The sequence below is a fragment of the Haemaphysalis longicornis genome, unplaced genomic scaffold (assembly GCF_048455015.1).
Source record: "Haemaphysalis longicornis isolate Haplotype H1 unplaced genomic scaffold, Haemaphysalis longicornis Haplotype H1 scaffold_1, whole genome shotgun sequence".
In the NCBI taxonomy this organism is placed as follows: Eukaryota; Metazoa; Arthropoda; class Arachnida; order Ixodida; family Ixodidae; genus Haemaphysalis; species Haemaphysalis longicornis.
In genome coordinates, this window is record NW_027526203.1 from 400,005,390 (window position 1) to 400,028,334 (window position 22,945).

The 22,945-nt window shown below is 48.3% G+C and overlaps 2 protein-coding genes across 2 annotated transcripts in view; both read left to right on the forward strand.

Moving 5' to 3' along the window:
* LOC144155399 (uncharacterized) overlaps positions 1–22,945 on the forward strand; it is a gene marked incomplete in the record, with an annotated part of 58,434 nt that overhangs the window by 11,246 nt on the left and 24,243 nt on the right. Inside the window, 2 exon segments of the mRNA XM_077686796.1 lie at positions 524–2,085; positions 22,484–22,735. Coding sequence (XP_077542922.1) covers positions 538–2,085; positions 22,484–22,735 — 1,800 coding nt within the window.
* Positions 12,332–13,854, forward strand: LOC144172312 (uncharacterized). Its single transcript, XM_077701073.1, has 2 exons — positions 12,332–12,550; positions 13,506–13,854. The coding sequence occupies exons 1-2, from the start codon at positions 12,448–12,450 to the stop codon at positions 13,760–13,762; spliced, it is 360 nt and encodes a 119-aa protein (XP_077557199.1). The 5' UTR covers positions 12,332–12,447; the 3' UTR covers positions 13,763–13,854.

The following is a 22,945-nucleotide window of genomic DNA, read 5'->3' on the forward strand; positions in this document are numbered from 1 at the left end:
CTGCTACAGAACTACTTTGAATGACGGGCAGTTAATGTGCTGTGCAAGTACGAGCCGTAGGAATCCGTCACGGTGGTTTCGCGAGCATTAACTATTTGTATCAAATATGGGGAAAGAAAAATTTAGGTGCAGTTGGTCTTTAATGTTTTGATAAGGAAATGATGCGTTCCCGGTATAGCGCAATTGTGCGAAAAGTATGCATCGAAATCGGGACGCTCCAGATTCGGGCACTCCTTTAACATTTGAATTTCAATCCCACAACATTGATTGATTGTAGGGTTTAACGCGCCGACGCAACGCAGGCGATGAGGCGCGCCGTAGTGGAGGGCTGCGGATTAATTTTCACCACCTGGGGATCTTTAACGTGCGCCGAAATCTCGTACACACGGGCGTTTTTGCTTTTCGCCTCCATCAGAAAAGCGGCCGCCGCGGTCGGGAATCAATCAAACAACACCCGAGTTCCTTTTATTATACGCTTTTGTCGGCTAGGACAATGCTTTTGAAGTAGTAATATCTATTTCAGGCGTCTTGGACGAGATGGACAACAGTCTGACCTTCCTTGTGGTGTGGAAGGAGCAGGCCGGAGATGAGCTGCAAGACTACGTGCAGTTGCATCGGCGGTTCTTCACAACACTTGATACATGGCACAAGACTAACTTTCAACTGACAAACATTGTGCTTCAACCGGGCACCCACTCGGGAGAGCGAATGTTCCAGGCTGTGGTCACCATCACGCTGCTGAACAGTGTCCCTGCACGCGAGCTACACAACCTATGCTCGAAGATACTGCACCAGTGGTGCTGCCTGGGCGTTATTATCCCTTTCAAAGGCCGCCTGCAGTGGCTTATACCTGACCGCGAGCACGCTTTTTGGCGCGGCTGGACTCCGTACGAGAGCAACATCCAACTGGAGGCCCTCGCCTTCGGCACCCTTGCGGGACTCTGCCTCTTCGTACAGAGCCACGTCGTCGTTGCTCAAGCCGGAGCCCCCGGTTACACCCTGAGCTGCGCCTTCAAGAACGATGAGAGGCTGCTGCAAGTGATCCTGAAGTTGAATCACAATCCCAGCTGCAGGCACAACCATAGCACTTTCAAGTTGGAGATATCGTATTCCAGCATTTTCCGCGTGATCATAAACGATGCCGAGAAAGACAGGGATACGACATCCGTCTACCTTCACTTGACTACCGTGCCATTACTGTATAGAAATATGGACGATCCAATGGCGTCAGATCCGCCGCCCAAGGATCAATACGTCTGGTACAACCGGGTGTTCCAACTAGGATGTCCTTGCTGGTGGGTGCTCCGCGGTGCTGACATTGGAGGGAGTTCCGTCATCATGTTGAGCCTCAAAAATAAGTTAAAGGTACGGCAAGCGATCAGCCGCCTGAGTGCCCGTTGTGAGCGAGAGACGACCTTTCAGTACTGCCCCATGTTGACCCGCAAGGTTGCCTCTCAGTTTAAAGACATCAAGAAGCGTTTCACGTACAACATAAAAGAGCATCTCTGTTTTTCCACATGCTACGCCCTGAGCGCCGTCCTACAGCAAGGAAACAACGGCTTCGCTCAAATGGCCTTGCTTGCTCCTGACCAGCTGGAAGAGTTTGAACTGGACCTGTTTAGGTTTTGCAAACAAAATAACCTTGCTCTTGAATCGGCTCTCTTCGCAATTCGTAGCGCCATCGAGGAGCACGAAATCGTGGACATTCCCGCCATTCTGCCACATCTATATGCCAGGTTCTGCACAGCTCCAGCCAGGATTCCTAAAGTTCCCGCCGGCACGTGCCTGGTCCGTCGGGCCATTGTCACGCCGTCCAGAGTGCTCTTGCTGCCTGCACAGGTGCACAGCGACAATCGAATCCTGCGCAAGTTCGACCCCGAGTACTCGCTTCGCGTATCCTTTCGGGATGATGATCTTCGCAACTTGTCCTACTCTCTCATGTTCAGCAGCTGGAGGTATTCTGTCATCGAGAAGGTTGTCGGAAACACTCTCCGTGAAGGTCTTGCTGTAGGGGACAGAAAGTTCAAGCTCCTGGCCACTTCGTGCAGCCAACTTCGAGATCATGGGGCTTGGTTCTACGCTACGGTGAGTCGGCGCGTTGTTTTACTGTTTTGCAGTTGTGCACTTCACCTAGAACTTTCCATGTCTTCAGGGACCATCTTTTGGAGGTTTTGCCATTACTCTAAAAGAAGAGGCCACCTGCGTATGTTTTCTATCTCAGAGGTATTGTTGTGGTTTTGAGGGATGTCCAAGACGTCAATGCCCGTAACATGGCAAATGAAGATTTAATAGTTGCGACCCGGGGAACTGCCTTTTAAGACAGCGCTGACTGCTCCCCAAGAGGATGCATTTCCTGTAGTTTGTTTCAAGGTTTTTTTCTACACCTCGCTAGCTGAGTGACTGGGATAGCATTTTCCGCACCGTTTGAAACTCTGACATAATGTCACGTGACAGCACCTGAGTCGAGGACGCCAGGATTCCCGAGGCCGCGTCGAACGGCGGCCGCCGGTCCAGAGTTGCAAGTGAATCTACAGAACTTGTCGCGCTCGCGTTTCTATCCGAGCGGGGGCCCCCTTGCTCGCTCGTTCGCAGTGTTGCTTCAGAATATCGTCTTTCTGCAGTGAGTCATTGTTAGTGCACTATTTAAGCTAAATTGATGCTGGGGGAATTGCTCAAGTGTTGTCGTGACATGTGGGCGGGAACAGCGTCGGTCTTCTTGGTGCGCGAACGGCCTCGTTCAATGTTTTGTAACGGTAGGAACAGTTCGTCTATGCGATTATAGCGTGCTTATACGAGAAGTTACCCTATCTTAGAAGAACTAAACTTCGTTCAAGCGTTACAGCTGCTTATTTAAATTTAAAGTTCTTGGTTTATAAACGCTCGTGGCTTTCTCTAGCAGCAGTTGGGTTGTATTTGGTTGAGTTGGTCTATCCTTTCAAGGTGTACGATGTTAGATTGCAGAACACCAAAGCTGGGGAAGAGCTGGACGCTAAAAATGGCATACGGCTGACTTAACGGCCGCAGCTAATTACCTTGAGAATATACCACGTCCAAAAGGCCCTTGCACTCCAACGCATGGTAGGAAATTAGCAGCGTGAACAGAAACAGGGCATATGGCAAACATGATAAGGTTGCATAACTGAATTAGTGAAACATTGTCTTTCATAGTTGGGTTTTGTTAGGTGACAAGCGGTGTTTGGTTTGCTCGCAAATACATACATGAAGGTGACGTTTCTTTCCCCCGTATTCCACATTTTTTTTTTGTGGCGTGAATAAACAAGTCTCACAGTGTGCACCATCATTGTTTCCTGGAGCTGAGAACTCTGACACAGTGCACATAATGGTCCAACATGGCTGGTGGAGTCCTGCTACTGAGAAGAATGCGTAGAAAGTATGTGTAATTAATAGACGAAAAGCTGACAGACAGTTAGTGCTGCAGGTATCCTCCGCAAATTGTCACAATTTAAAGGACAAGAGAATTGCACAAAAGCATATTAAAGAAAATGAAGAAAACTGTGCTTGTAGACAAGAACTAAGCTCGTATGAAGTGGTATTGGCATGAAGGTGAAATGACCTCTACACCTCCGCGCTCTGGGTACCAAACGACACCCTTTGAAGCCAGCTAAGCTATGTTTATCCCCCAAAGAAGGGGGAGCCCTGTGCTGTGGCTGCAGAAAGGCCGGGCCGCCTTGTCGAGGAATGTCTAGTCTTTAGTTATGTCCTGTTTGCATGCCGACCGGCCATGATCTGCGGAAAGCAAGTGGACACAATAAAATCGCTTCACCTTACATGGTTGCGTTACACTGGTGTCTTAGTTCGTTTCACTGTTGGGGTGACTGCAAAACTATCAGATGATGCCCCCTCTCCCCATTTTTTATCTTTGAGCAGTGCGTGATTTAGTGACTGAAAAATTAAATGAAACTAACCTTGGTGACTTCGGCATGCATGTACAGTTCGTAGCATACAACCATATGTTTTGTGCAGCTTGCATGGTTCTTATGTATCATGGCGTGCTAACCAACCACGGTACGTTTTGAGGAAGCCCACAAACGCAAAAATTGTGGAAGAATACATTAATGTGAAACAAGTGTAGCAACTGCAGTTACAGCCAATAAGCTATGTGTCATTTAGCCATGAAGAAGTGCCGTGTAATGAATGTGCATACGTTTGTTTAAATTTTATGAGATAAAGGTATTACGTCAGCTCGTGGAATACAGCCAACAAGTGTGCTAGCCAAAGACACAATGTACCGCCATTATTTAGTGGCACGTACAAAGTAGTAACAGTAACATTTACGGGAATGTATCAAGGTATGTAAAAGATCAGTTTGATCTATCTTGATTGGACAGGGTTTTGGCACCTATACTTCTTTGGCGCCATCATGTCAGTAAAGTTTGGTTTGTCGGTGATGTTGGTTGTGTCGTCGTGGAAGGCTTGTGAGGCACCAGATGACAAGGCGGAGGAACAAAAGTCTAGTTACACGGATACACAAGTATTTACAGCAGAGGATGAAGCACGAACATAAGAGAAAACGAAAACTGGCTTAACATACGGGGGTATCGCGGCACGATCTCTGATGGGGGCCCGGAGGCGAAAAAGGTGCCAAACCGCCGGACGGTTGACTGAAAAAAAAGAGGCTGCACTTTTTTTTATGGACCCAGTGATGACAACTGCGCGCATAGTTTTTTTAGGAGGCTGCTTAAGTTCGTAAATTGACTGATTGATTGATTGATTGATTTATTGTAGGGTTTAACGCGCCGACGCAACGCAGGCGATGAGGCACGCCGTAGTGGAGGGCTCCGGATTAATTTTGACCACCTGGGGATCTTTAACGTGCGCCGAAATCTCGTGCACACGGGCGTTTTTGCTTTTCGCCTCCATCAGAAAAGCGGCCGCCGCGGCCGGGAATCGAACCCGCGACCTCGTGCTCAGCAGCGCAACGCCTTAGCCACTCAGCCACCGCGGCGGGTTTAAGTTCATAAAGTGCTTTGCAACGGGTTTCGGAAGAATGGGTGGGATTATGTCCGGTGAGCTCTTGGCTGATGAGCTTTTCGCGCGAGTTTCCGTCCCATTCACCGCACCCTTTACCATAAGTTCGAGCACCCCCCCCCCCCCTTCCTTTCCCGCACCAGGAAAAAAAAAAAACTTCCGGTGACGCCGCAGCTTATCTCCATTTATGTTTGTAATCCGGGAAAATGAGGCCCTATGAGTGACAGCGTACGCATGCACCTCAAGATTCTTTCTCATTTTTGCTAGTCCACGAAAACATCCGCAGGACCACCACCCCATTCTCTCGCTATTAGTGCAACTGAATACCATAATTTTGCAACATTTTGATATCTACCCTAACCATCAACCTATTGGATAGCGCCAATGTAGGTGGGGGTGCCAAGCAGTTCGATCCGCACGATTTTTTTTCCGCAACAAGATGCGACAGAGAGCACCGACGTGCACATGTGATTTTTTTTTTTTGATCGGAGAATCGCGCTTTTTGGTAATTTTCAAGGATGGAGAAGGGTGGCAGAAAGCGAATTTTTTGTGTGTAACCGGAAAGAGGGACGTGCACACCAGGCGCGCAGCCAGAAGTTTTTTGTTTCGGGGGGACTAAGGTTGCATACACCCACTCGGTAGTTTACAAGCGCCTTTGAATTCTCTATTATAATATTGGTTTGAACAGTATGTTTCTTTAATGTCAGGTGAAGTTGTGAGCTGGACAAAAATCATGATTGCGCGTGGTGCAAATCCGCGCCCGTGATTCAGCACGTAATGCACGCACGGGCTTCTAATGCAGGCATTACATTACATGAGGATACCTTCACGTGATTACTTGCGTTAAATCAGCGTACGCCTTGTAATGAGTGTGTCATTCACAATAACATCACCTACTTGGCTAATATTTAGGTACAGCCCCAATGTCGAGTGCCCCCTTTTGAGTTTTACTTTGGTATTCTGAAATAGTTATATCTGTCAAGTTTCCTGTGCGAAATGCATAAAAGCCCTTGGCCTGCCTGAAGGCGTGTACTATTTTGTACCCTGTCTGGGCTGTGAATCCGTTCTAGGTCTAGGTCGCATTCCTGGATAAGGTATAGCAAGTCATGAGTGTTCACTATTAAATGCATGTACAACTTTCAATTTGGCAGAAAAATACAGCAAAGGCTGGTTAATTTTAACTAGAACCGGACCTTAAACTAGTTCGAATTAGGCAGAGTTTGAATAAGAACGGGCGTGCGCTATGAGCAGCCATCATGCCGTGCTGCGGGGCAGACCCCAGAGAAACCACATCTGGACTTGTTACCGCGAATAACGCGTAATGCGTCAAGTGATTTTGATAATAAGTAAATGGCGCCTTGCAACGACTTTTGCCGCACCATGGGGAGTACCGGCGGCGCCCGCTTTGCACGCAAATGAAAACTGGCTACACACCGGAGCGCTGGTGTGCGCTGGCAGTGCATTCCGTGCCTCGTGCGTGTTTGCTTGTGCTTCTCTCTCGTTATTTTGAGTGTCTAATAAATTTAGTTCGGTTTTGTAGCGCATTCCACTCATTAGGAGCGGTGTATGGGCTCCTAGTTTGAAGACAGGGACCCCGATTTTTCCCGCGTTGAAATATAGTGCTGTGCCAGGACCCGGCGTCAGTTCGAATTAACTGTAATCTCGAATTAACTGAGTTCCAAATAAGGAGATTTTATTTTAATAACGCAAAGACGGCGGCGTCTGACCATGCCTTTGCGCGTAGTCATGTTATGCGCAGGTTAAGCAAAATCCTGCTGTGTTTGGAATTTTCTCATGAGATTTGGAGAGGGAACTATAATGAGGTCCAACTATTTTGATTTGAAGTATTAGGAAAGGACGTATTTTTAGCGGACGTGTGTGCGCTGGCATTATTCAGAGGAGTACACACTGCCGGTTCTAAAGCTAAACAATAATGCAGCTCTTTGCAGTGTTTGAGCTTGGGCGCAATGCTTTTATGTATACGGCGCATATGAAACCTCGTAGTTTTCGTTAGGGACGGGAGAAAACGAAATTCTCTTGGAAAGCTTTTTGGTCCACCAGAAAACAGGTAGATATATTTGTACAGACCCAGCACCAGCTTCTGGCGCTGGTCGACGATCGAAATGAGTCAGCGTTTCGTTCCCCCGTGTGTACCAAGAAAACCTCCAGAATACCATGGCCCGCCATACTTAAATGCTACACAATCGAGTATTTCCGCAGGAAACGGACTGTATAACGGGCACAGTTAAAGTATAGCTTTGGCTGATAGCGACCGTGATGGTTCCAGACTATGCGAGGTTGGCTAAAAATTGAAAAGTTAGTTACGGTGATAACTACTCAGTCATTCTCGTTACATAGGTAATGCGGACGATTGTTGAAAGATTCATCCATGTGACACAGAAAACACTTCAGAATGTATTAGTAACAGTTGTTCACACCTGGGCGGACGTGGGAGGGTGTGCGGGGAAGGGGGGGGGGCGTAGACGTCTAGGGTTCTTCAGAGGGCCTGCGGTCTGTGGCATGTTTTAACTCCGACATACATTGGTCATGCCATATTGGTTGAGTATTGAAAGGACAATACTCTCGCGCCCACAAAACTTCAATTAATGCGAAGAAGAGTTGAAGAAAATGCGCTCCAATCCACTCTGAAGGTGGTTGGAAAGCGAGGCTGTGAACTAAACCCACAACGATTACCCATGCGACGTCATTTAAGTTCACACACGTGGCTCTACAAACAGTGAAACCAGAGACAAGTGAAATGCACTTAACGACACCCTTTATTACTTCAAAGAGATATTCTTAGCTAAGGGTAAATCAATGCATGATTCATGAACGGTGGTTGGTTGAGTTGTATTGGTTAAGCACATGAGTGGAAACTTCTTATAAAATTAAAGAAGGCTCGAACACGGTGTTAGACGATCTCACTTCTCCTCCGTCTTTGCCGCCGCCGACAGAGGCAACGAGATCAGCGGCAGAGACCGAGAAGTGAGATGTGATGCGTTGGTGTGAGCTTCATTTAATTTTTATAATTCACAGCGCATGCGCAAGGTTTGCTCACGGCCGCTACACGTGCCGTGGGCGGAACGCACAGCGGCGCGAGAGGTCGCATGACGCTATCACGTGGGGAAACCTGCAGATGTGCTCGGTTAGTGCACTGTCTGTCTCCCCATCTCCGCGTGGGCTCGTAGCTCAATGGGTAAAACATCGGGCTCTCGCTCCGTTTCTGTGTTCGTTCCAGGCTTGATTCCTGACGGTGCCAGTAAATTCTATTTGTTCGCGGGAGTTTTCTGTTGACACCAACGGTCGCGACGGAACCCTTGGCAGGTAGAGGTAAAACACTTCGCTTTAAAATCTGCCGAAAAGGCACGTTCGTGTCCTCGCCACTAGTACGAAAGTTTTTCGCTTGCGCACATGCAGCGCTGTGCATGTAAAGTTCGTAAAATAGTTTTACGATGCATGCATGCGTTGACATGAAACGTGCTAAAAAAAGTGAGGGATAACGGGCACACCATGCGACAATCGCTACCTCACACGGCGTACCTGTAAAAGCAAACTACTAAAACTGCTGCAAGAAGAGCTATATTTCTACCTCTTCATGTAGGGATGCTAACGTAGTCCCAATAAATTCTGGAAAACTCTCTCCAACTTCGCACACCATACATATTAAGCGTTTACACGTTTTGTACTTGTGGGTTTATCACCCAAAGTTACCTATCTGCTTGGTTATGGGCACTTCTTTCAAGCGTTCTATATATTTTCACAAAGAGCAGAAACTCGTCTGTGACTGTGATCGTATCCGCGAGTGTAGCTGTTTGAGCTGCCATGTTTATCTAACGCGATATTGCATTTAAGAAAGGAAGCGAAATGCAAATTTTCTGTCTCGCAGGCACTTACTAATTTATTATCACCTCGTTTACATCTCCGAAAATTGTTATTTAATGTCAGATAATTCAGAAACGATCTACACTGGTAAGCCACATAGCAACCTCAATCCTCAGAAGACACCAGTGATGATGCGAGGATTAATCAGTTGAAGAAGTTATTTACATTAATTTAAGACCTCATTTGTGTCTTGGCACTTAATACGAGCATTACATTCCCCAAAAGCCAGGGAAACTTCTGCCTTCCGACGTACTTCCGTTGTTACTAAGGCCCCTCCATATACACTAGTCTCGTCGGCCGTCCCCCTGAAAGAAAGCGGCCGTGGACGATATGGAGGGGCTTTAGTTGTGACAGAGACCAAAGATGGCCATAGGGTCTTCACTACTGTTGCGACCGCCGTCCGCCTGTAGTAGGGTTAGGGACCGTCATGCCTTCAGGTGTGGAACCGGCTCTAGAAGTCGCAGTGCGGCCCTTTTTAAAGACGATAGTCTTTCTTGGGCTACTTAAACCCAGAAATTTTGGTCTGTCTGTATGTCTGTATGTCTGTCTGTCCGTCTGTCTGTCTGTGACTCGATTCAGCCACCCGGCCAAAGTAAAACAATGACTGCGCAATAGTCTTATATAGTCACAGCTAAATGTGCCCGTCTAAGTCCGGTGTAATGTTCATACTTGTTAATATTGTTGAAGCACAACAAGACATTACGCATATATAAGACAACAAATTAATACAGAAGTGATATTTGCAGCGTTCCTTTATGAAAAATTGTACATGTTTGATTTTGGCGAGATTAAATACTTCATCAACTGAAGAAAAAAATATCACTCCGCCGTCGCCTGCTGTCGCCCGCGCCATATAGCTTCTGGCGGCATTTGAAGAAATCAAGTGGCAAGAGTTACGAAAGGTTCCACTAGATAGGTTCCACGTTCTGCTTGCAACGCACGTGGAGTATGGAAACGCGGTTCTATAAACGTTGAAGTAGGGCGCCTCGACTAAAGCGCGTCTTCGCCGTACGGCAGCGTTCGCATCGAGACACCCGGTTTGGAGCAGTGGAACGCGGGAAATTTAAAGTGATTTAAGCAAACCTTTGGCGTCTTTACCTTGGGAGGAGCGCGACGCAAGAGGAACAACATGAGAGGTGAGCAGGAAAGCGAAGGGAGGCATTTACTTCGCAAAAGCCGATAAAGACTATCGTCTTTTGACGGCATTTGCAACGAAAGGAGCAGATACACGGCCAATTTTTCCCATCGCGCTGTTCCCCAGCTTTTTAGGTTAGGAAGAAATACAGCAAAACAAATCTGCCCAACCGAGGGATCGCAAATGAGTGACTCCGTCAGCAGCAGCGCTTTCAGAAGGGGACAGACACGCCGTGCGCGTACGCTGTGACCGTATACAATTACCCCACTCAAAGGACACCCTTCGCGTTCGGCATCATAACGTGAAGGAGAGGGGATATGAACGGGTGACGCGCGTAAAGCGGCATACTCACAAAGACCCCCCTCCGCGCATAGCCTCCCGATACGTAGGCTCGTCGTTCTCTTCGGTCACCTTCCAGGAGTCTTAAAAGTCAGCTGCCACCACTGTGCTGCGCGCGGTTCCGCTTAGACAGGCAAAGTTAATCGTTTCCTTTCGTTCACCAATCAAGTGACGGCAGTCCCACCTTTTTGAATCTACTCCTTGGTTCCCCCGCCACACCGCGAAGAGTCTATCTTCTGTGTTTAAGTCGCGCGGTTTTCCTCTTCGGAGGAGGAGGATAAACATCTTTATGGTTGGCAATATTTAAATGGAGTCTTCAAGAGGGGAATTCATCAGTCCAGTTCCCCGCATGTCTTGCCAGCCGCTACAGCCCGCTCCGCCAGCCGAAGCTGGTCGGACAGGCGGGCAGAGCGCGCCTCCAAAGCTCGGGAGAGTTGAAAAGTTTCGGTGTGGGGAGAGGGTGCTCTTCCAGCGGAGAACGGCCCAGCCGGCCAATCATTTCCGTGTCTACATCAGCGACATGTCGCCACGCATTTGAGTGTCTGACGACACATGGTATTTGGGAGAATAGTATGGAACCATACAAAAAGACAATGCAAGGGTTTGACTTTGGAGAATACTATGGAATCACACAAAAGGATAACCCCCGCGTTTCGCGTCCCGCGCTTAGCTTACCAGAGAGGGGCATCGCTTCGGGGCTTTACCCCTCCGTAGTCATCCTGGCTGAGGCGCTTCGTTCTATCAGTCCTTCAATGCTCCGGTTCTATGTAACCGTCCAGGCGTCGGCCATCAGGCGTGAATGTTTCTAATAGCGGCGCGTTCGAAGGATATGCGCCATTGTTTACACGCTACCATGAGTCCCTCAATGAGTTGAGGAACTGTGACGCGACGTACCACGCATAACAAGGAGCACAGGGCCAACCGGAAAAATCTTGAGGCGGGGGGGGGGGGGGGGGGGGGGTGAGGCTTCAGCCCGTTGAGCACCCCCTGGCTCGCCACTGGTGTACTTGAACGTTCCAAGCGGGAACGTCGCCCCCTCTAACGCGCCCCGCTGCCCCCGCTTAGTTGAGGCCGTAGTCCAGGCAGAGACCGCCAAGGGATTACGTGAACTTCTGGACGGAGGAACCACATCCACTTCTTTGCTACATTAAGTTCGTTCACTACCATTTCTACAGTTCGACTGATTTCATTTTGAAATGGCTATGGTAGATTTACTAACGAAGAACTTCCAACTACCTTGCATACTACTTAAATTTAAAAGAAAAGAATTTTCACTGGGCAGCACACTCTTCTCTTTTTCGTCGCCTGAACTTTGATTTTTCGCTTGGCAAGAGTTGACTCGTTCCACTGATCTTGAGTGGACGCCGCAAGTTGTGACTTCTGCGTTTTGTTTTGTGGGCATAATGGGTCTGGCTACGGGATAGCAAACCACCCCGGCTAGCTTCGTTAGAGACGTTGAGCGCCGATGTGAGCTCGGCGGTCCCTTGTGGGCCTAAGTGGGGTTCAGGGTGTTCCCCCACGCCCGGAACTGACCCATCCAAAATGCCCCAGAGAGGTACGCGGCGTCCACAAGGGAGACGCCGCGACGGGTTCGACTCACCGACACACGCGACGACAGGCTCCAAGGGGGCCAGGACGAACCAGGGGGTTTATTGGCCGAGTTGTACAGTGCATAATAACGCCAAGGCCGGGTTAAGAACTACACTGTACCGACGCGCGCCTCAAGGCCGGGCTCGAGCGGGCCGCGACGGCTGAGGCGACACGGGGCTGCCGGCGAGGCGGGGGTAGCCTACCTCGCGCGTCCGATTGGGGTCATGGGCCCCGCTCCGGACGGGTGGCGGCGAGGGTGCGATACGAGCCGCGATCCCTCGCGTTCCCTATACACCTTTTTATATTTTGACCGCTGCGCGACGCCATCTTGGCGGACGCGACACCTAGCGTCGGGGTTTAGCGAACCGCCATGCTGAGCTGTGAAGAGTGTGGCGGCGTACGTTCACGGTAGCCTGTGCGGTATTTTGGGAGCGGTATTTTTGTTCTATTTCGTTATTTCACCCCCTCATTGGTGTTATTGTTTGCGCGGAACGGTGGTGTGGCTATTAGCCATGAGTGGTGCGGGTGCGGACCGCGACGTTGATGACGACGAAATGCCAGGCCCATCTCACAGTCCACCAAACCAACAACATACCCGAGAGGTGCTTGTTACCGGTGAGTATCATACTCATTTCGTTCTGCTTGATCGAACATGTTATTCTTTGCTGTGGTCATTCACGCGTGGTGCTCATAAGCGTGCATCTGGGCTGATGGCTGCTTCCCTTACTGGGAGCATTGCCGCCCCTCAGTCTCAGGCTGCAGGCCGCCCCGTTTTTAGCCATCGTTTGTTAGCGCTGCGGCGGGTTGGGATTAGCGCGCACTGCCGTTTTTGTGGTGGGAACGTATTCGCGTTCAGTGATTGCGAGTGTTGCTTTAGCTGGAGTACATGCACACAAGCCGTTGTCGGAACGGCGCGCGCAAATTAGGGAAGCACTATGATTCTGGCGAGCTGTCAATTTTGTTCTATGCGTATCACCGTTTTTAGGCATCGGTTTGTTAGCGCTGCAGCGGGTTGGGATTAGCGCGCACTACCGTTTTCGTTGTGTGAACGAGAATGCATCAGCGATTGTTGCTTTAGCTGGAGTACATACACGCCGTTGGCAGAACGGCGCGCTCAAATTAGGCAGGCACTGATTTTGGCAAGCTGTCAATTTTGTTCTATCCGTATCGCCCTCGCCGGGCGTTGGAAAAGGAAACAGCGAAAACTATTTGGTGTGCGCACACGCGTCTGCGTAATATCCATTTGTTTTCTTAACTCGCCGCTGCGGAGCAGTGAAGTTATAGCACTTAAAAGCCGAAGTTCAATTCCTGCTGGTTCCTGATCGTTTCAGTGGCTTTTGCTTGTTACTATGTGTAAGGAAGAACCAACCAGCTCAATACTGCTTGTCAGCTGTAGCTTTATACCTCTGTGGGGTGGGATATGTCTGCCAGTGGTGGCTGGGACTGGTGCGCTGCTTTCGACGTTCCTGCTTGGCCTTACTGTTCTGACTTCTCCGTGTTTGATACACGTGAAAGCTCTTTTTTTTTTTTTGATCTGACTCCTTTTTTTTTTTTTTTTCATTCTTTGCAGAAACCCTGGTCTACACCCACCCTGATGACATCTGTGATTGGTCAGATGACACGCGGGACTGGCCAGACGTGAGAGGGCCAGACATCACGTATTACCTGCTGCACACGAAAGCATGTGATCTGAAAGATGTTGCCTGCTATAAGTCGCTGCCATCTTTCAATTACTTGCAGTCCGGATGGGTGGGGAAGGTCATGGTGCACAAGGTGAATGACCAAGTTGTCATTTTAAAGGCCGAGGTTGGGCCTTCCAAGCTGTAAACAAACAAAACCACCGTGCGTGGGTTTCAGCAGAGATCGGTGGAAGGGTTTTGCGCGGCGGATGCACCTGCATGGCAGGTGAAGCACGTGTATGCAGCCATGTAGGCGCAATACTCTGGAAGGTCGACTGTGCTGTGACACTGGGTCTGACAGGCAGGGCATGTACTGATGTTGTGGCGCAGTGGAACCAGGGAACAAAGCGCAACGTGCAGCCCGGCAAAATTGCCGAAATGACTTTTCACCTCCAACCGGACACTGTGGACCCAGAGGTGCAGCGACAGCCGGCAGCTGCGAATGTGCTGCTCTCTGAAGTGGAAATTCATGAAATGCAGAGAGATTCAGGATATCCAGACCTCTTCAGCATTCCAGGTACAATGTCTTGCATCAGGGCCCGTTTGCCCGTGCGCATAAGTTCCCACTTACGAATAAGACGTCAATAAGTCAAAGTCGGCCACAGCAAATAAGCCGGTTGCCAGAAAACCAGACGGAAATGCCACCTCACCCGAGTGCTTGCATCAGTTTCGGGCAAACGAATTATTACCTAGACAGCGCTAAAGTCGTAGCTGAGAACTTATTCCCACACTTATCGTGTTCGGTCAAACGGGCCCAGGTCTAAATTCCTGACTGAACAGTGTAGAAAGTTTTCTTTTTAGCAGAGAAAATGGCACGTGCCTTCCTCTGACTGTGTTTCAAGTTTGGCAGTGAAGCTGTCCACACTTTTACTAACATCGTTGCACACAGAAACGAAGTTACAGAGGATGTTTAGAACTTCAAGTTGCTTTAGTCAGGCCGCTGCTGCAGCTTCATACGTAGCCACTTCCTCCCTGTGGCAGTTACGAGTGGCATTTCGAAACCGCTTTAGCCTCTTCCTCCATGGCATATTTTCTCGGTCTACCTGGCTGTGACTGAGGCGGCGTATGTATTAGGCGCATCCAGAATGTTCTGCAGTCCATCACCCTCCCGCTGCGGGGGCTCAGTGGCTAAGGCATTGCGCTGCTGAGCACGAGGTTGCAGGTTCGATTCCCGGCCGTGGTGGCCGCTTTTCTTACGGAGGCGGAAAGCGAAAACGCCTGTGTGTACGAGATTTCGGCGAGTGTTAAAGATCCTCAGGTGGTCAAGATTAATCCGGAGACCTCCACTACGGCGCGCTTCATCGCCTGCGTTGTGTCGGCGCGTTAAACCCTACAATCAATCAATACAGTCCATCACCCCTTCTCAGAGCCCTCCTCCAGCACTGCCGTTTGCCCTTCCTAGTCCACACTCCCCAGCTCAAGCTCTGATTTTTTGTATGCTCACGTGTTGCATGGAACAAGAATTTATGGCTTCCACCTTCACATTTGAAGCAAAGCCACAGTGGATGTGGTTGATCCCTCTCGATATGAGGAGAAATCATCTTGGAGAGGAGTAGGATGACTGTCACTTCTATGATTCTTGACTCCACTTTGAACATCAGTGAGGAGATCAATCATTGATGTATGCTATCATGGTCTAGGTTGAGGCAATGCAGCCACAGCTTTGGTAGTCAGTCATTTCATGCCAGATTGATTTCAGTCATGTTTATGTGGATATATTTGTTTATCAATATTCAGTATGTGTCAGATAATTTCATTTGGTTAATCATTAAATTTACTCCAGCTAACTTCAGTACGTTCACTCTTTTTTACTTATGCTCCTAAAAGGAAGAACTAAGATGTTTCTCGCCGTGTTCTCCCTTTTCAAACTTCCAGGCACCCTACTATGCCAAACTTTCCATGCTCCAGTCCGTCAAGCAAGGCCTGTGCAAGACCAGCCCCAGCCACACAGCACCCACAAGACTCCTAGTACCCTTCCTGGGAGCTGCACTCGGTGCAGCTCCTCGGTGCAGAGGGTGGCGCCACCACTCGGCGCTTCCCTCGTCAGTGGAATGAGCCGGTGCATTGGACTACACAGCCTCCCGTTGTTTTTGTCGTGTTTGCTTCGGTGCTTTGTATGTTTTGGTGGCGTTGTGAGCAGACATGTGAGATGAAACGAAGTCTAAACAAATGTGTTGGGTTCTTAGATGCAGTAATGACTACGTAAACTTGTCGGACGCGTCTAAAGTTGGGTATCGGCTGCAATGGCATGAGCGCTTTTTGCAGTGATCTGCGCTTGGCTCCACCCGTTCTGAGTACGAATAAAACTACTATACTTATTGGATGCTCGTAAGGTTGGGGAAGGGCTACATTGACACGAGCGCTTTTTGCAGCGCTCTGCACCTGGCTGCGCGCGATCTCAGTAGGAATAAAACTATTAGCAATATTAGAATTCTTTTCAACCACTTTAAATTATCTTCCCTGGTTTCAATGACTACGGTTTCCACGCCAGCCTTAGCGCTGGGATACCTCGATACGTGTGCTTTAAATAGAAAGGCACCTGCATACGTGATGGATTACCGTGTAGCCGTAGAAATGTTGCGGTAGTTTACACTTTCTGTAACCGTGATCTTTGTACCTTCGGTTTCGGTGAGCGACACTGTGACAGCATGGGAGCCTGAAAGCCGAAGTGGAAATCCAACGTTTGTGGTGGTCATTTTATCAAGAGCCAAAGTCATTCACCAACTCAAAAGCCCAAGCTACAAACCATCCCTCCTCCTCTTCCCGTTTTACCCCCTGCGTAGAATAAAGGCTGGCACCGATAGTTAAAAAATGCGGCAGTGTTAACGTCAGCCGGTGTTTTTTAATGCTTAAGTATTCTTTACAGAGTACCTATAAAATCGTGTAATGCCTGGTGAAGACACCAAAAACGCGCGATTAGTTGCTTCAAATATAGGTGCATGAGCCCGAGTCCTCCACCACAGACACATTTCCGACACGCTGGAAAAACTTTAGATTTGGAGAGGGGGCATGGAAGTTCAAAATTAAACAGCAAAAACATCTAGCCTTCGGACTAATGATTATGGTGGTTGAACACAAAGCTTTCTTCGTGCGAAATCGAATGGGAAATGGTCAAAGTCAAATACCTGCGATCAAAAGACCAAACTGCGTGCTGGTCAAATTCGACGCTTAACTAGTCAAAGTTTAAATCCAGAAGGCAACCAAGGAAACCCATACGATAGAGCTTTGCGATAAGCCATCATCGTCGTTAGACAGAGGTGTGCATGATTTTTCAAGCGTAGGTAGCAGCTTGTAAACCGACCGCAGCATTCCGTTGTGAAGCTGAGTACAGGTTTCGGGCACCCTCCTGTCTTGCGTCCTTCAGCCACGCAGGAATTGGTTTTTGAAAAACCATTTACCAACTAGCCAGCAATTGATTGATTGTAGGGTTTAACGCGCCGACGCAACGCAGGCGATGAGGCGCGCCGTAGTGGAGGGCTCCGGATTAATTTTGACCACCTGGGGATCTTTATCGTGCGCCGAAATCTCGTACACACGGGCGTTTTTGCTTTTCGCCTCCATCAGAAAAGCGGCCGCCGCGGCCGGGAATCGAACCCGCGACCTCGTGCTCAGCAGCGCAACGCCTTAGCCACTGAGCCACCGCGGCGGGTCGCTAGCCAGCAATTATTGCAATTCTTGTAAAGCAATGCTTCTCCACGACAAGCAATAACATTCTACTATCATGCGGTATTTATTCTATCAATGATTCCCGATGACTGTAGTAAGAGCATTTCTGTGTAATTAAACACGTTTCAGCCGTAGGTAATGAAGATACGGAAGCGTCGTCCGTCACAATTTCCGTTTTGAGGTAAATCTTTGAAGACACCCTCCAACTTTGCTTTCGCTTGTGCACGACGTCGGCGCCGTTTCGTCATCAACTGCCAAAGGCCAGCGCCGCAGCATTCCTAGATCGGTTGCACACACCGGCTTTGTGGGAGCATTTAGCGGCAATATACTCCGCGATTCGCGAAGCTGCATGCAGGCATGAAAAAATTGCATGAAGCAACGAACTTTCACTTCCAGCTTGACTTCCAGCTTGGCGCATTGATCGTCGTCTGCTATTTGTAAATACTGAGTATGGGCGTAAATAACACACATGGCATGCCTCGTTAACATCACATCCACACTCAAGATTTACCGATCTGAAAAATGCACGTGGGGTTACGTTCGCTTTTCAAGCCGCACCGAAAAAAAAAAAAAAACGAAAGAAAGCCATGCACAACTACGCTGCGCTGACCGCCACCGGCATTCCACTGACGAGCGGTTCGCCACGGGCGGCGCTGTTGGCTGAAACGACGGTGGTGCCGTACAAACCCCGCCCGGTCCCTCTATCCTCCATCTCCTTCCGAGCCCAGAGAGCGATCCCCGAGCGCCAGACAGAGCCAGCGAGAGCGAGAGAGACCCGCGAAACGTGCCAACACCACCTAGACTATAAAGCCGAAATTCTCTTTTGCGCGGCGCGGCCTACGTCATCGGGCTGGGGCGGGCGGGGGCTGATCGAAAAAGTCGGCTTCTTGGCAAAGCACATGGTTGTCTTCCCTGCAAAGCCCAAATACTTCTGCTGGCGTCGCCTGCAAGCTTTTCCGTCGGCCCTGCCACCCCTTCCTCTCTCCCCCGTCCCGGCGCAGTAGGTACGTGCAGGAGTAGAAAGACGGCCATTGTCGCGAGACACGTTAATTGCCTCCTGAGGGGGCCCACAAAAGCCCAACGAGAAGGGGACGAAAAGAAAAGGCGCGCCCACTCAGCATAACTTCCCGGCTTATCCTTTGTAGTGGCTGGGCGGCAGGGTTCACTAACCACAACTTACCAGAATTTCCATAGCCACCCCTCATAACAAGTTTCCTTCAGGGCAAAGAGGTTCAAGTAGTGCCACACAGCATGCCCGTGTTTGTGTCAGTTCGCGCAGTGACAACAAATATCGATGTATATTTTGCGGTAGAATCAGAACAGATTGTTCGGTAAATTGTGGACAAAGATAACGTGAAAGTTTATAAGTTACAGCCTTTATTTGCAAGCAAGTTCGACGGAGGTTGAATGATACCTACCCCGCACTATTTTCGACAGCGCATGTAAACTGAAACTGCTGTGTTCTCAGTCAGCTTTTTTTTTCTCACTGCACCCACGTGCATGGTACTGCGCGCATGATCCTGACCACGCTTCTTTTCGTGTCTGTCATTTGTCATTCTGCCGGGATGGTGCGCACTATATTTGTGATGCGGAGCAAGTGATCAGTTCCGTGGTGTCGCGGAAATTACACACCAGAGTGAAAAGTGCCGGTGTTTCGGTTTCCTCAAGAGGACGAGTAGCGACGAAAATGGATACGTGCAATACGCCGAGAAGACTTTCCACCTACACTGAACTCCAGGGTGAGCTCATGCTGAAGCATGTGCTGTGGTGCAGTACAAACATTCTGCTTAAGAACTTCTGTTGCTGACTGATTGACAAGATCGCGGACGCTAGCGCAAAAACAAAAGAAAGATAGCTTCAAACGCTGAGCAAGTGAGTCACTGTGTTCACAGCAGCTCTGGTGTTCTTTTAGTGCAATAAATCCGTTTAAAGTCATCATAAATGCATTTGTAGTGTTCGATCTGCATGTTTTTAAAAGATAGCTGGCATTATTAGGATGTTTCGCTGCAAAAAAATGGTTTCTTGCCGAGAAGTCACAAAGACAGTCCTAATAACACATGTTTCACTAATCTAGACGTATTAATTCCACAATAAATACTTTACGCACGGTATCAAAAAGTAAATGGCTCAGGATTGACGTGAACTGGTCCATAAAACAATTCGAGTAATTTTGTGGGGATACTTTTATCTGAATGTGGAGCAACATGCCCTCAAATTTAGGATAAGCGCAATAGTTCGAATGGTCGCATCGTTTCCTGCGAAATACGATAAATAGTCCTGACCCCTTCGAGTTTCAGCGTAGTGTGTGAAGGACTGCTTCTAATGGATTTCAAAAAAAAAAATTAAAAGTAGTTATTGAGGTGAAAATATTTCTTACCAACTCACTCTTTTTACAGGCATCGGCTGCAGACATCTCCATGCACAATAGAACATGGCACGGGTATTATAATGGCGTCCACGAATGATCAGCCAGTTAGTCGTATAATAATCCTATTTGTCGGTCTTGCTTTGCATTACGCTCTCACAGCGCTTTTTGGCCCATGGCAGTGAAGTTGAATATGGTGTGCATGTTACAACAAAATATTCGTAATGATGCTGTTGGAACGTGACAAAAAGAACGTATTTAAAATAGGAACAGGTAAAATTCAAATTTAGCTTTACGTTGAGTCTTTTAGCATGTATTGCATTCTACTGCCCAAAAAATATCCAAAACGAGCTCGTGTGCTTCGTGTGTTAATGTTTTGTGCTTATAACTTCACTTCTAAACTGTCCAACTTCTCCCCGTTTGCGCTTGTAGCTTAAAAACGTGAGAGTTAGTTGCATGTGCAGCACATTTAAATCCCTTGTATACACCACAATGTAATCAATGAGGAGTCTACTATTGTCTTATAGATTTATAGTTAGTGCGGTTAATGATTAGACAAAAAAGTATTCGCGAGCAACAGTGCAAACGATTTGTGTGGCCACCGATATGTTTACTCAAACAACACAGCTTGGCGTTACATGGACGGCAAACTATGGGGTCATGTCCAAGCACGGGAACAGAAACAGAATACTACGACCCCACAATTTTTGCAGTGACACGGCACTAATCCTGTTCATTGCCTCCGCTTCCGTGCTCTGCGGGCGGCGCGCGGCCGCCCCTGCCCTGTGACGTCACGGCGGCACTCCGCAGGCCTTGAAAGTCTAGGTGGTGTTGAACGTGCGCGTCGCGGTTATAAGGCGCGGAGGAGAGGAGGCAGGTTCCCGGGCGAGGAGGAGCGACAGCGGCGGCGGGACAGTCGGTGCCCGCCGGCGCGTCGGCCCGCGAGGTGACGTCACGTGCGCGGGAAAGCGCGCTCGTTCGAAAATCGCGCTCGCGGGAGGAGGAAAGGGGATCAAGCGGATCCCCACAGTTTCTATCATTACCACAGAGACAGTCTTTGCTGGCAAGGCGTTCCACACAGAAGGGAATATCCGCGCACACTGTAGTGGTGCCCATTAGGGTAGAAAACATCAGCTTACCTGAAAATGAAGAGTTGATGATGTACATCAACCACATCCCCACTACTAACCTCGCATCTACTGTGATTTTAGTATAATAAGACGTAATTACTAGCGAAAAAGAGACAAGGACAAGAGAAATACCACTGGTCGGCGCTAATTTTACTCTGATTTACTGCCCACACTGGGATTTCAGTCACGGCTGTGCTCTCCTATTTCTACGTCTGCCTTGTCAGAAGTGTGACCTGGTGTCCCCTTCAAATTAAGTTTTTTTAAGTGGTCACAGGATTGGAACCTGCGGCCAAAACCTATCCAGGGCAGCCACTCTACCAACATATAGTTCAGGCTGTTTCAGCCACTTCTTTTTTGGCAGAAACTTGTTCAACCTTGGAGGACTCCTCTCAAATGTTAGGGAGTTCACCTATTAGTGCTGATAAAAAGTTCCATTCACGCACAAGTAATGCTAAAAGCTTTCAAATAATTCTCAATAATAAAAAAGTCTTTCATCACTATAAAATTTTTGCGGGGGGGGGGGGGGGGTGATGTAGAACTGAATGCCTATAAAAGGACTTTTTTCCAATTACTCGCCTTGTTGAGATCTTCCTTGAATACGTAAGGTATATTTTCTCGAACAAAATACTACTAATAAATGCATTTTAAAATAGGTAGAACGTTTTTCAAGGAGAACTCAGGCTAGTGATGTTCCACAGCAGGACAAGCGTATGTATCACAAGAAAAATGTACTTTTAGTGCTTGAGAGAATATAGTTTCTTTTTTGTCTTAAGTTGGGCTTTACTTAGCAATTTTAACTTCTTTTATTCAAGCTAATTATGGAAGAGTGGATTCTACTACTATTTCTTTCCATTATAAGATACCAAATCTGTTTTTTTACTTTCTCCAAAGTTTCAAACCTCAGTTCGTGCACAAGGTGACTGCTAGCGGGAATGACTGGTAATGTTATCAAAACTTGAGACAGGAATGATAAAAAGGAACCTGGGCTGTTTAGGAAATCGCTGCGTTGTTTGTTTGTGTTGTAAAATAAGTGATGTTCCAAACTACTAAATGAATAACCACAACGTAAGTAGAAGTCGTGTGGTAAGTTTATTTCAGTATCGTTTGAATGCGTTCAAAGAATGTTTTCTATTTGAACAATCAAACGAGGCTTCGTTGCACAGCGCTGTTGTTATCCAACAAAGCAAACACAAAGGCAGCTCTTTCAAAGTATCAAACTTGGCGCCACCAAGTCATGTGACAAGTCATGCGACAAGGGCTGTCATGTGACATCATGACGTCATAGTTACACATGGTGCCGAAAATTCTTTCCCTGAGTGACTGTCCTGTTTTTGAGCTAAACATCGCGGGTTCGATGACGGTGCAAGGTTGGATTTAATCCGGGAAGAATCACTGGTTTGCTTCGCGAGGTTCCTCATGGGCAGCAGCCCTATGAACCCCATGGCCCCCTTCTTCACCTTCCCTTCGTCATACGGTACGTAAGCCCAGTGCGCCTGGTAAGGAGCGATATCCGCTCCTGATGAAGGGCTGGGAGCACAAGGTTACTCAGGCTGGCTCAAAAAGTAACCATATTGTTACGGAGAAAGAATGGGGGCCTTTCTCTGAGTCTAGCGGACTTCTTCTTGTGCGAAAGGAACAACTCTAGAAAGTACAGTAATGATACCTATATAGTGAGGGGGACTGTTTCTATTGTTCTGGTATTTTTCAGGATCCTATGGGCTACTCCACAGACATGATCCGGTACTGGATGGGTGACTTCAGTGACATTCAAAGCACAGCCAAGAAACTGGCACGCATGGGGCAGTGCTTTTCGTCAACTGAGGAATCCGTGCGAGTTCCTCTCCTAAGCGACTCTGTGCGCGAAGTCCCGGACGTTGTAGGTGGCACGCATCCTGTGAAGGGGGAGAGGTACATTTTCTCCGATGGAGTCGGCATGATTTCGCTGCCCTTGATCGAAGAGGTAAGGATTATAAACTTGCTGGCGCCTGCAACGCAGCTCAGAATATAACCTAAAGAGGTCAGTGCTGTGTACCCTCGACATCGTCAGCATAACACGTCGTCACGGTTTAGTAGACTTTATTTAATAGCTGGATAAATGTAAGCCTTAACGTCTCAAAACCTAATGGTGTATACATTTCATTTGGGTGCTACAGCCTTCAAATTTCAATGA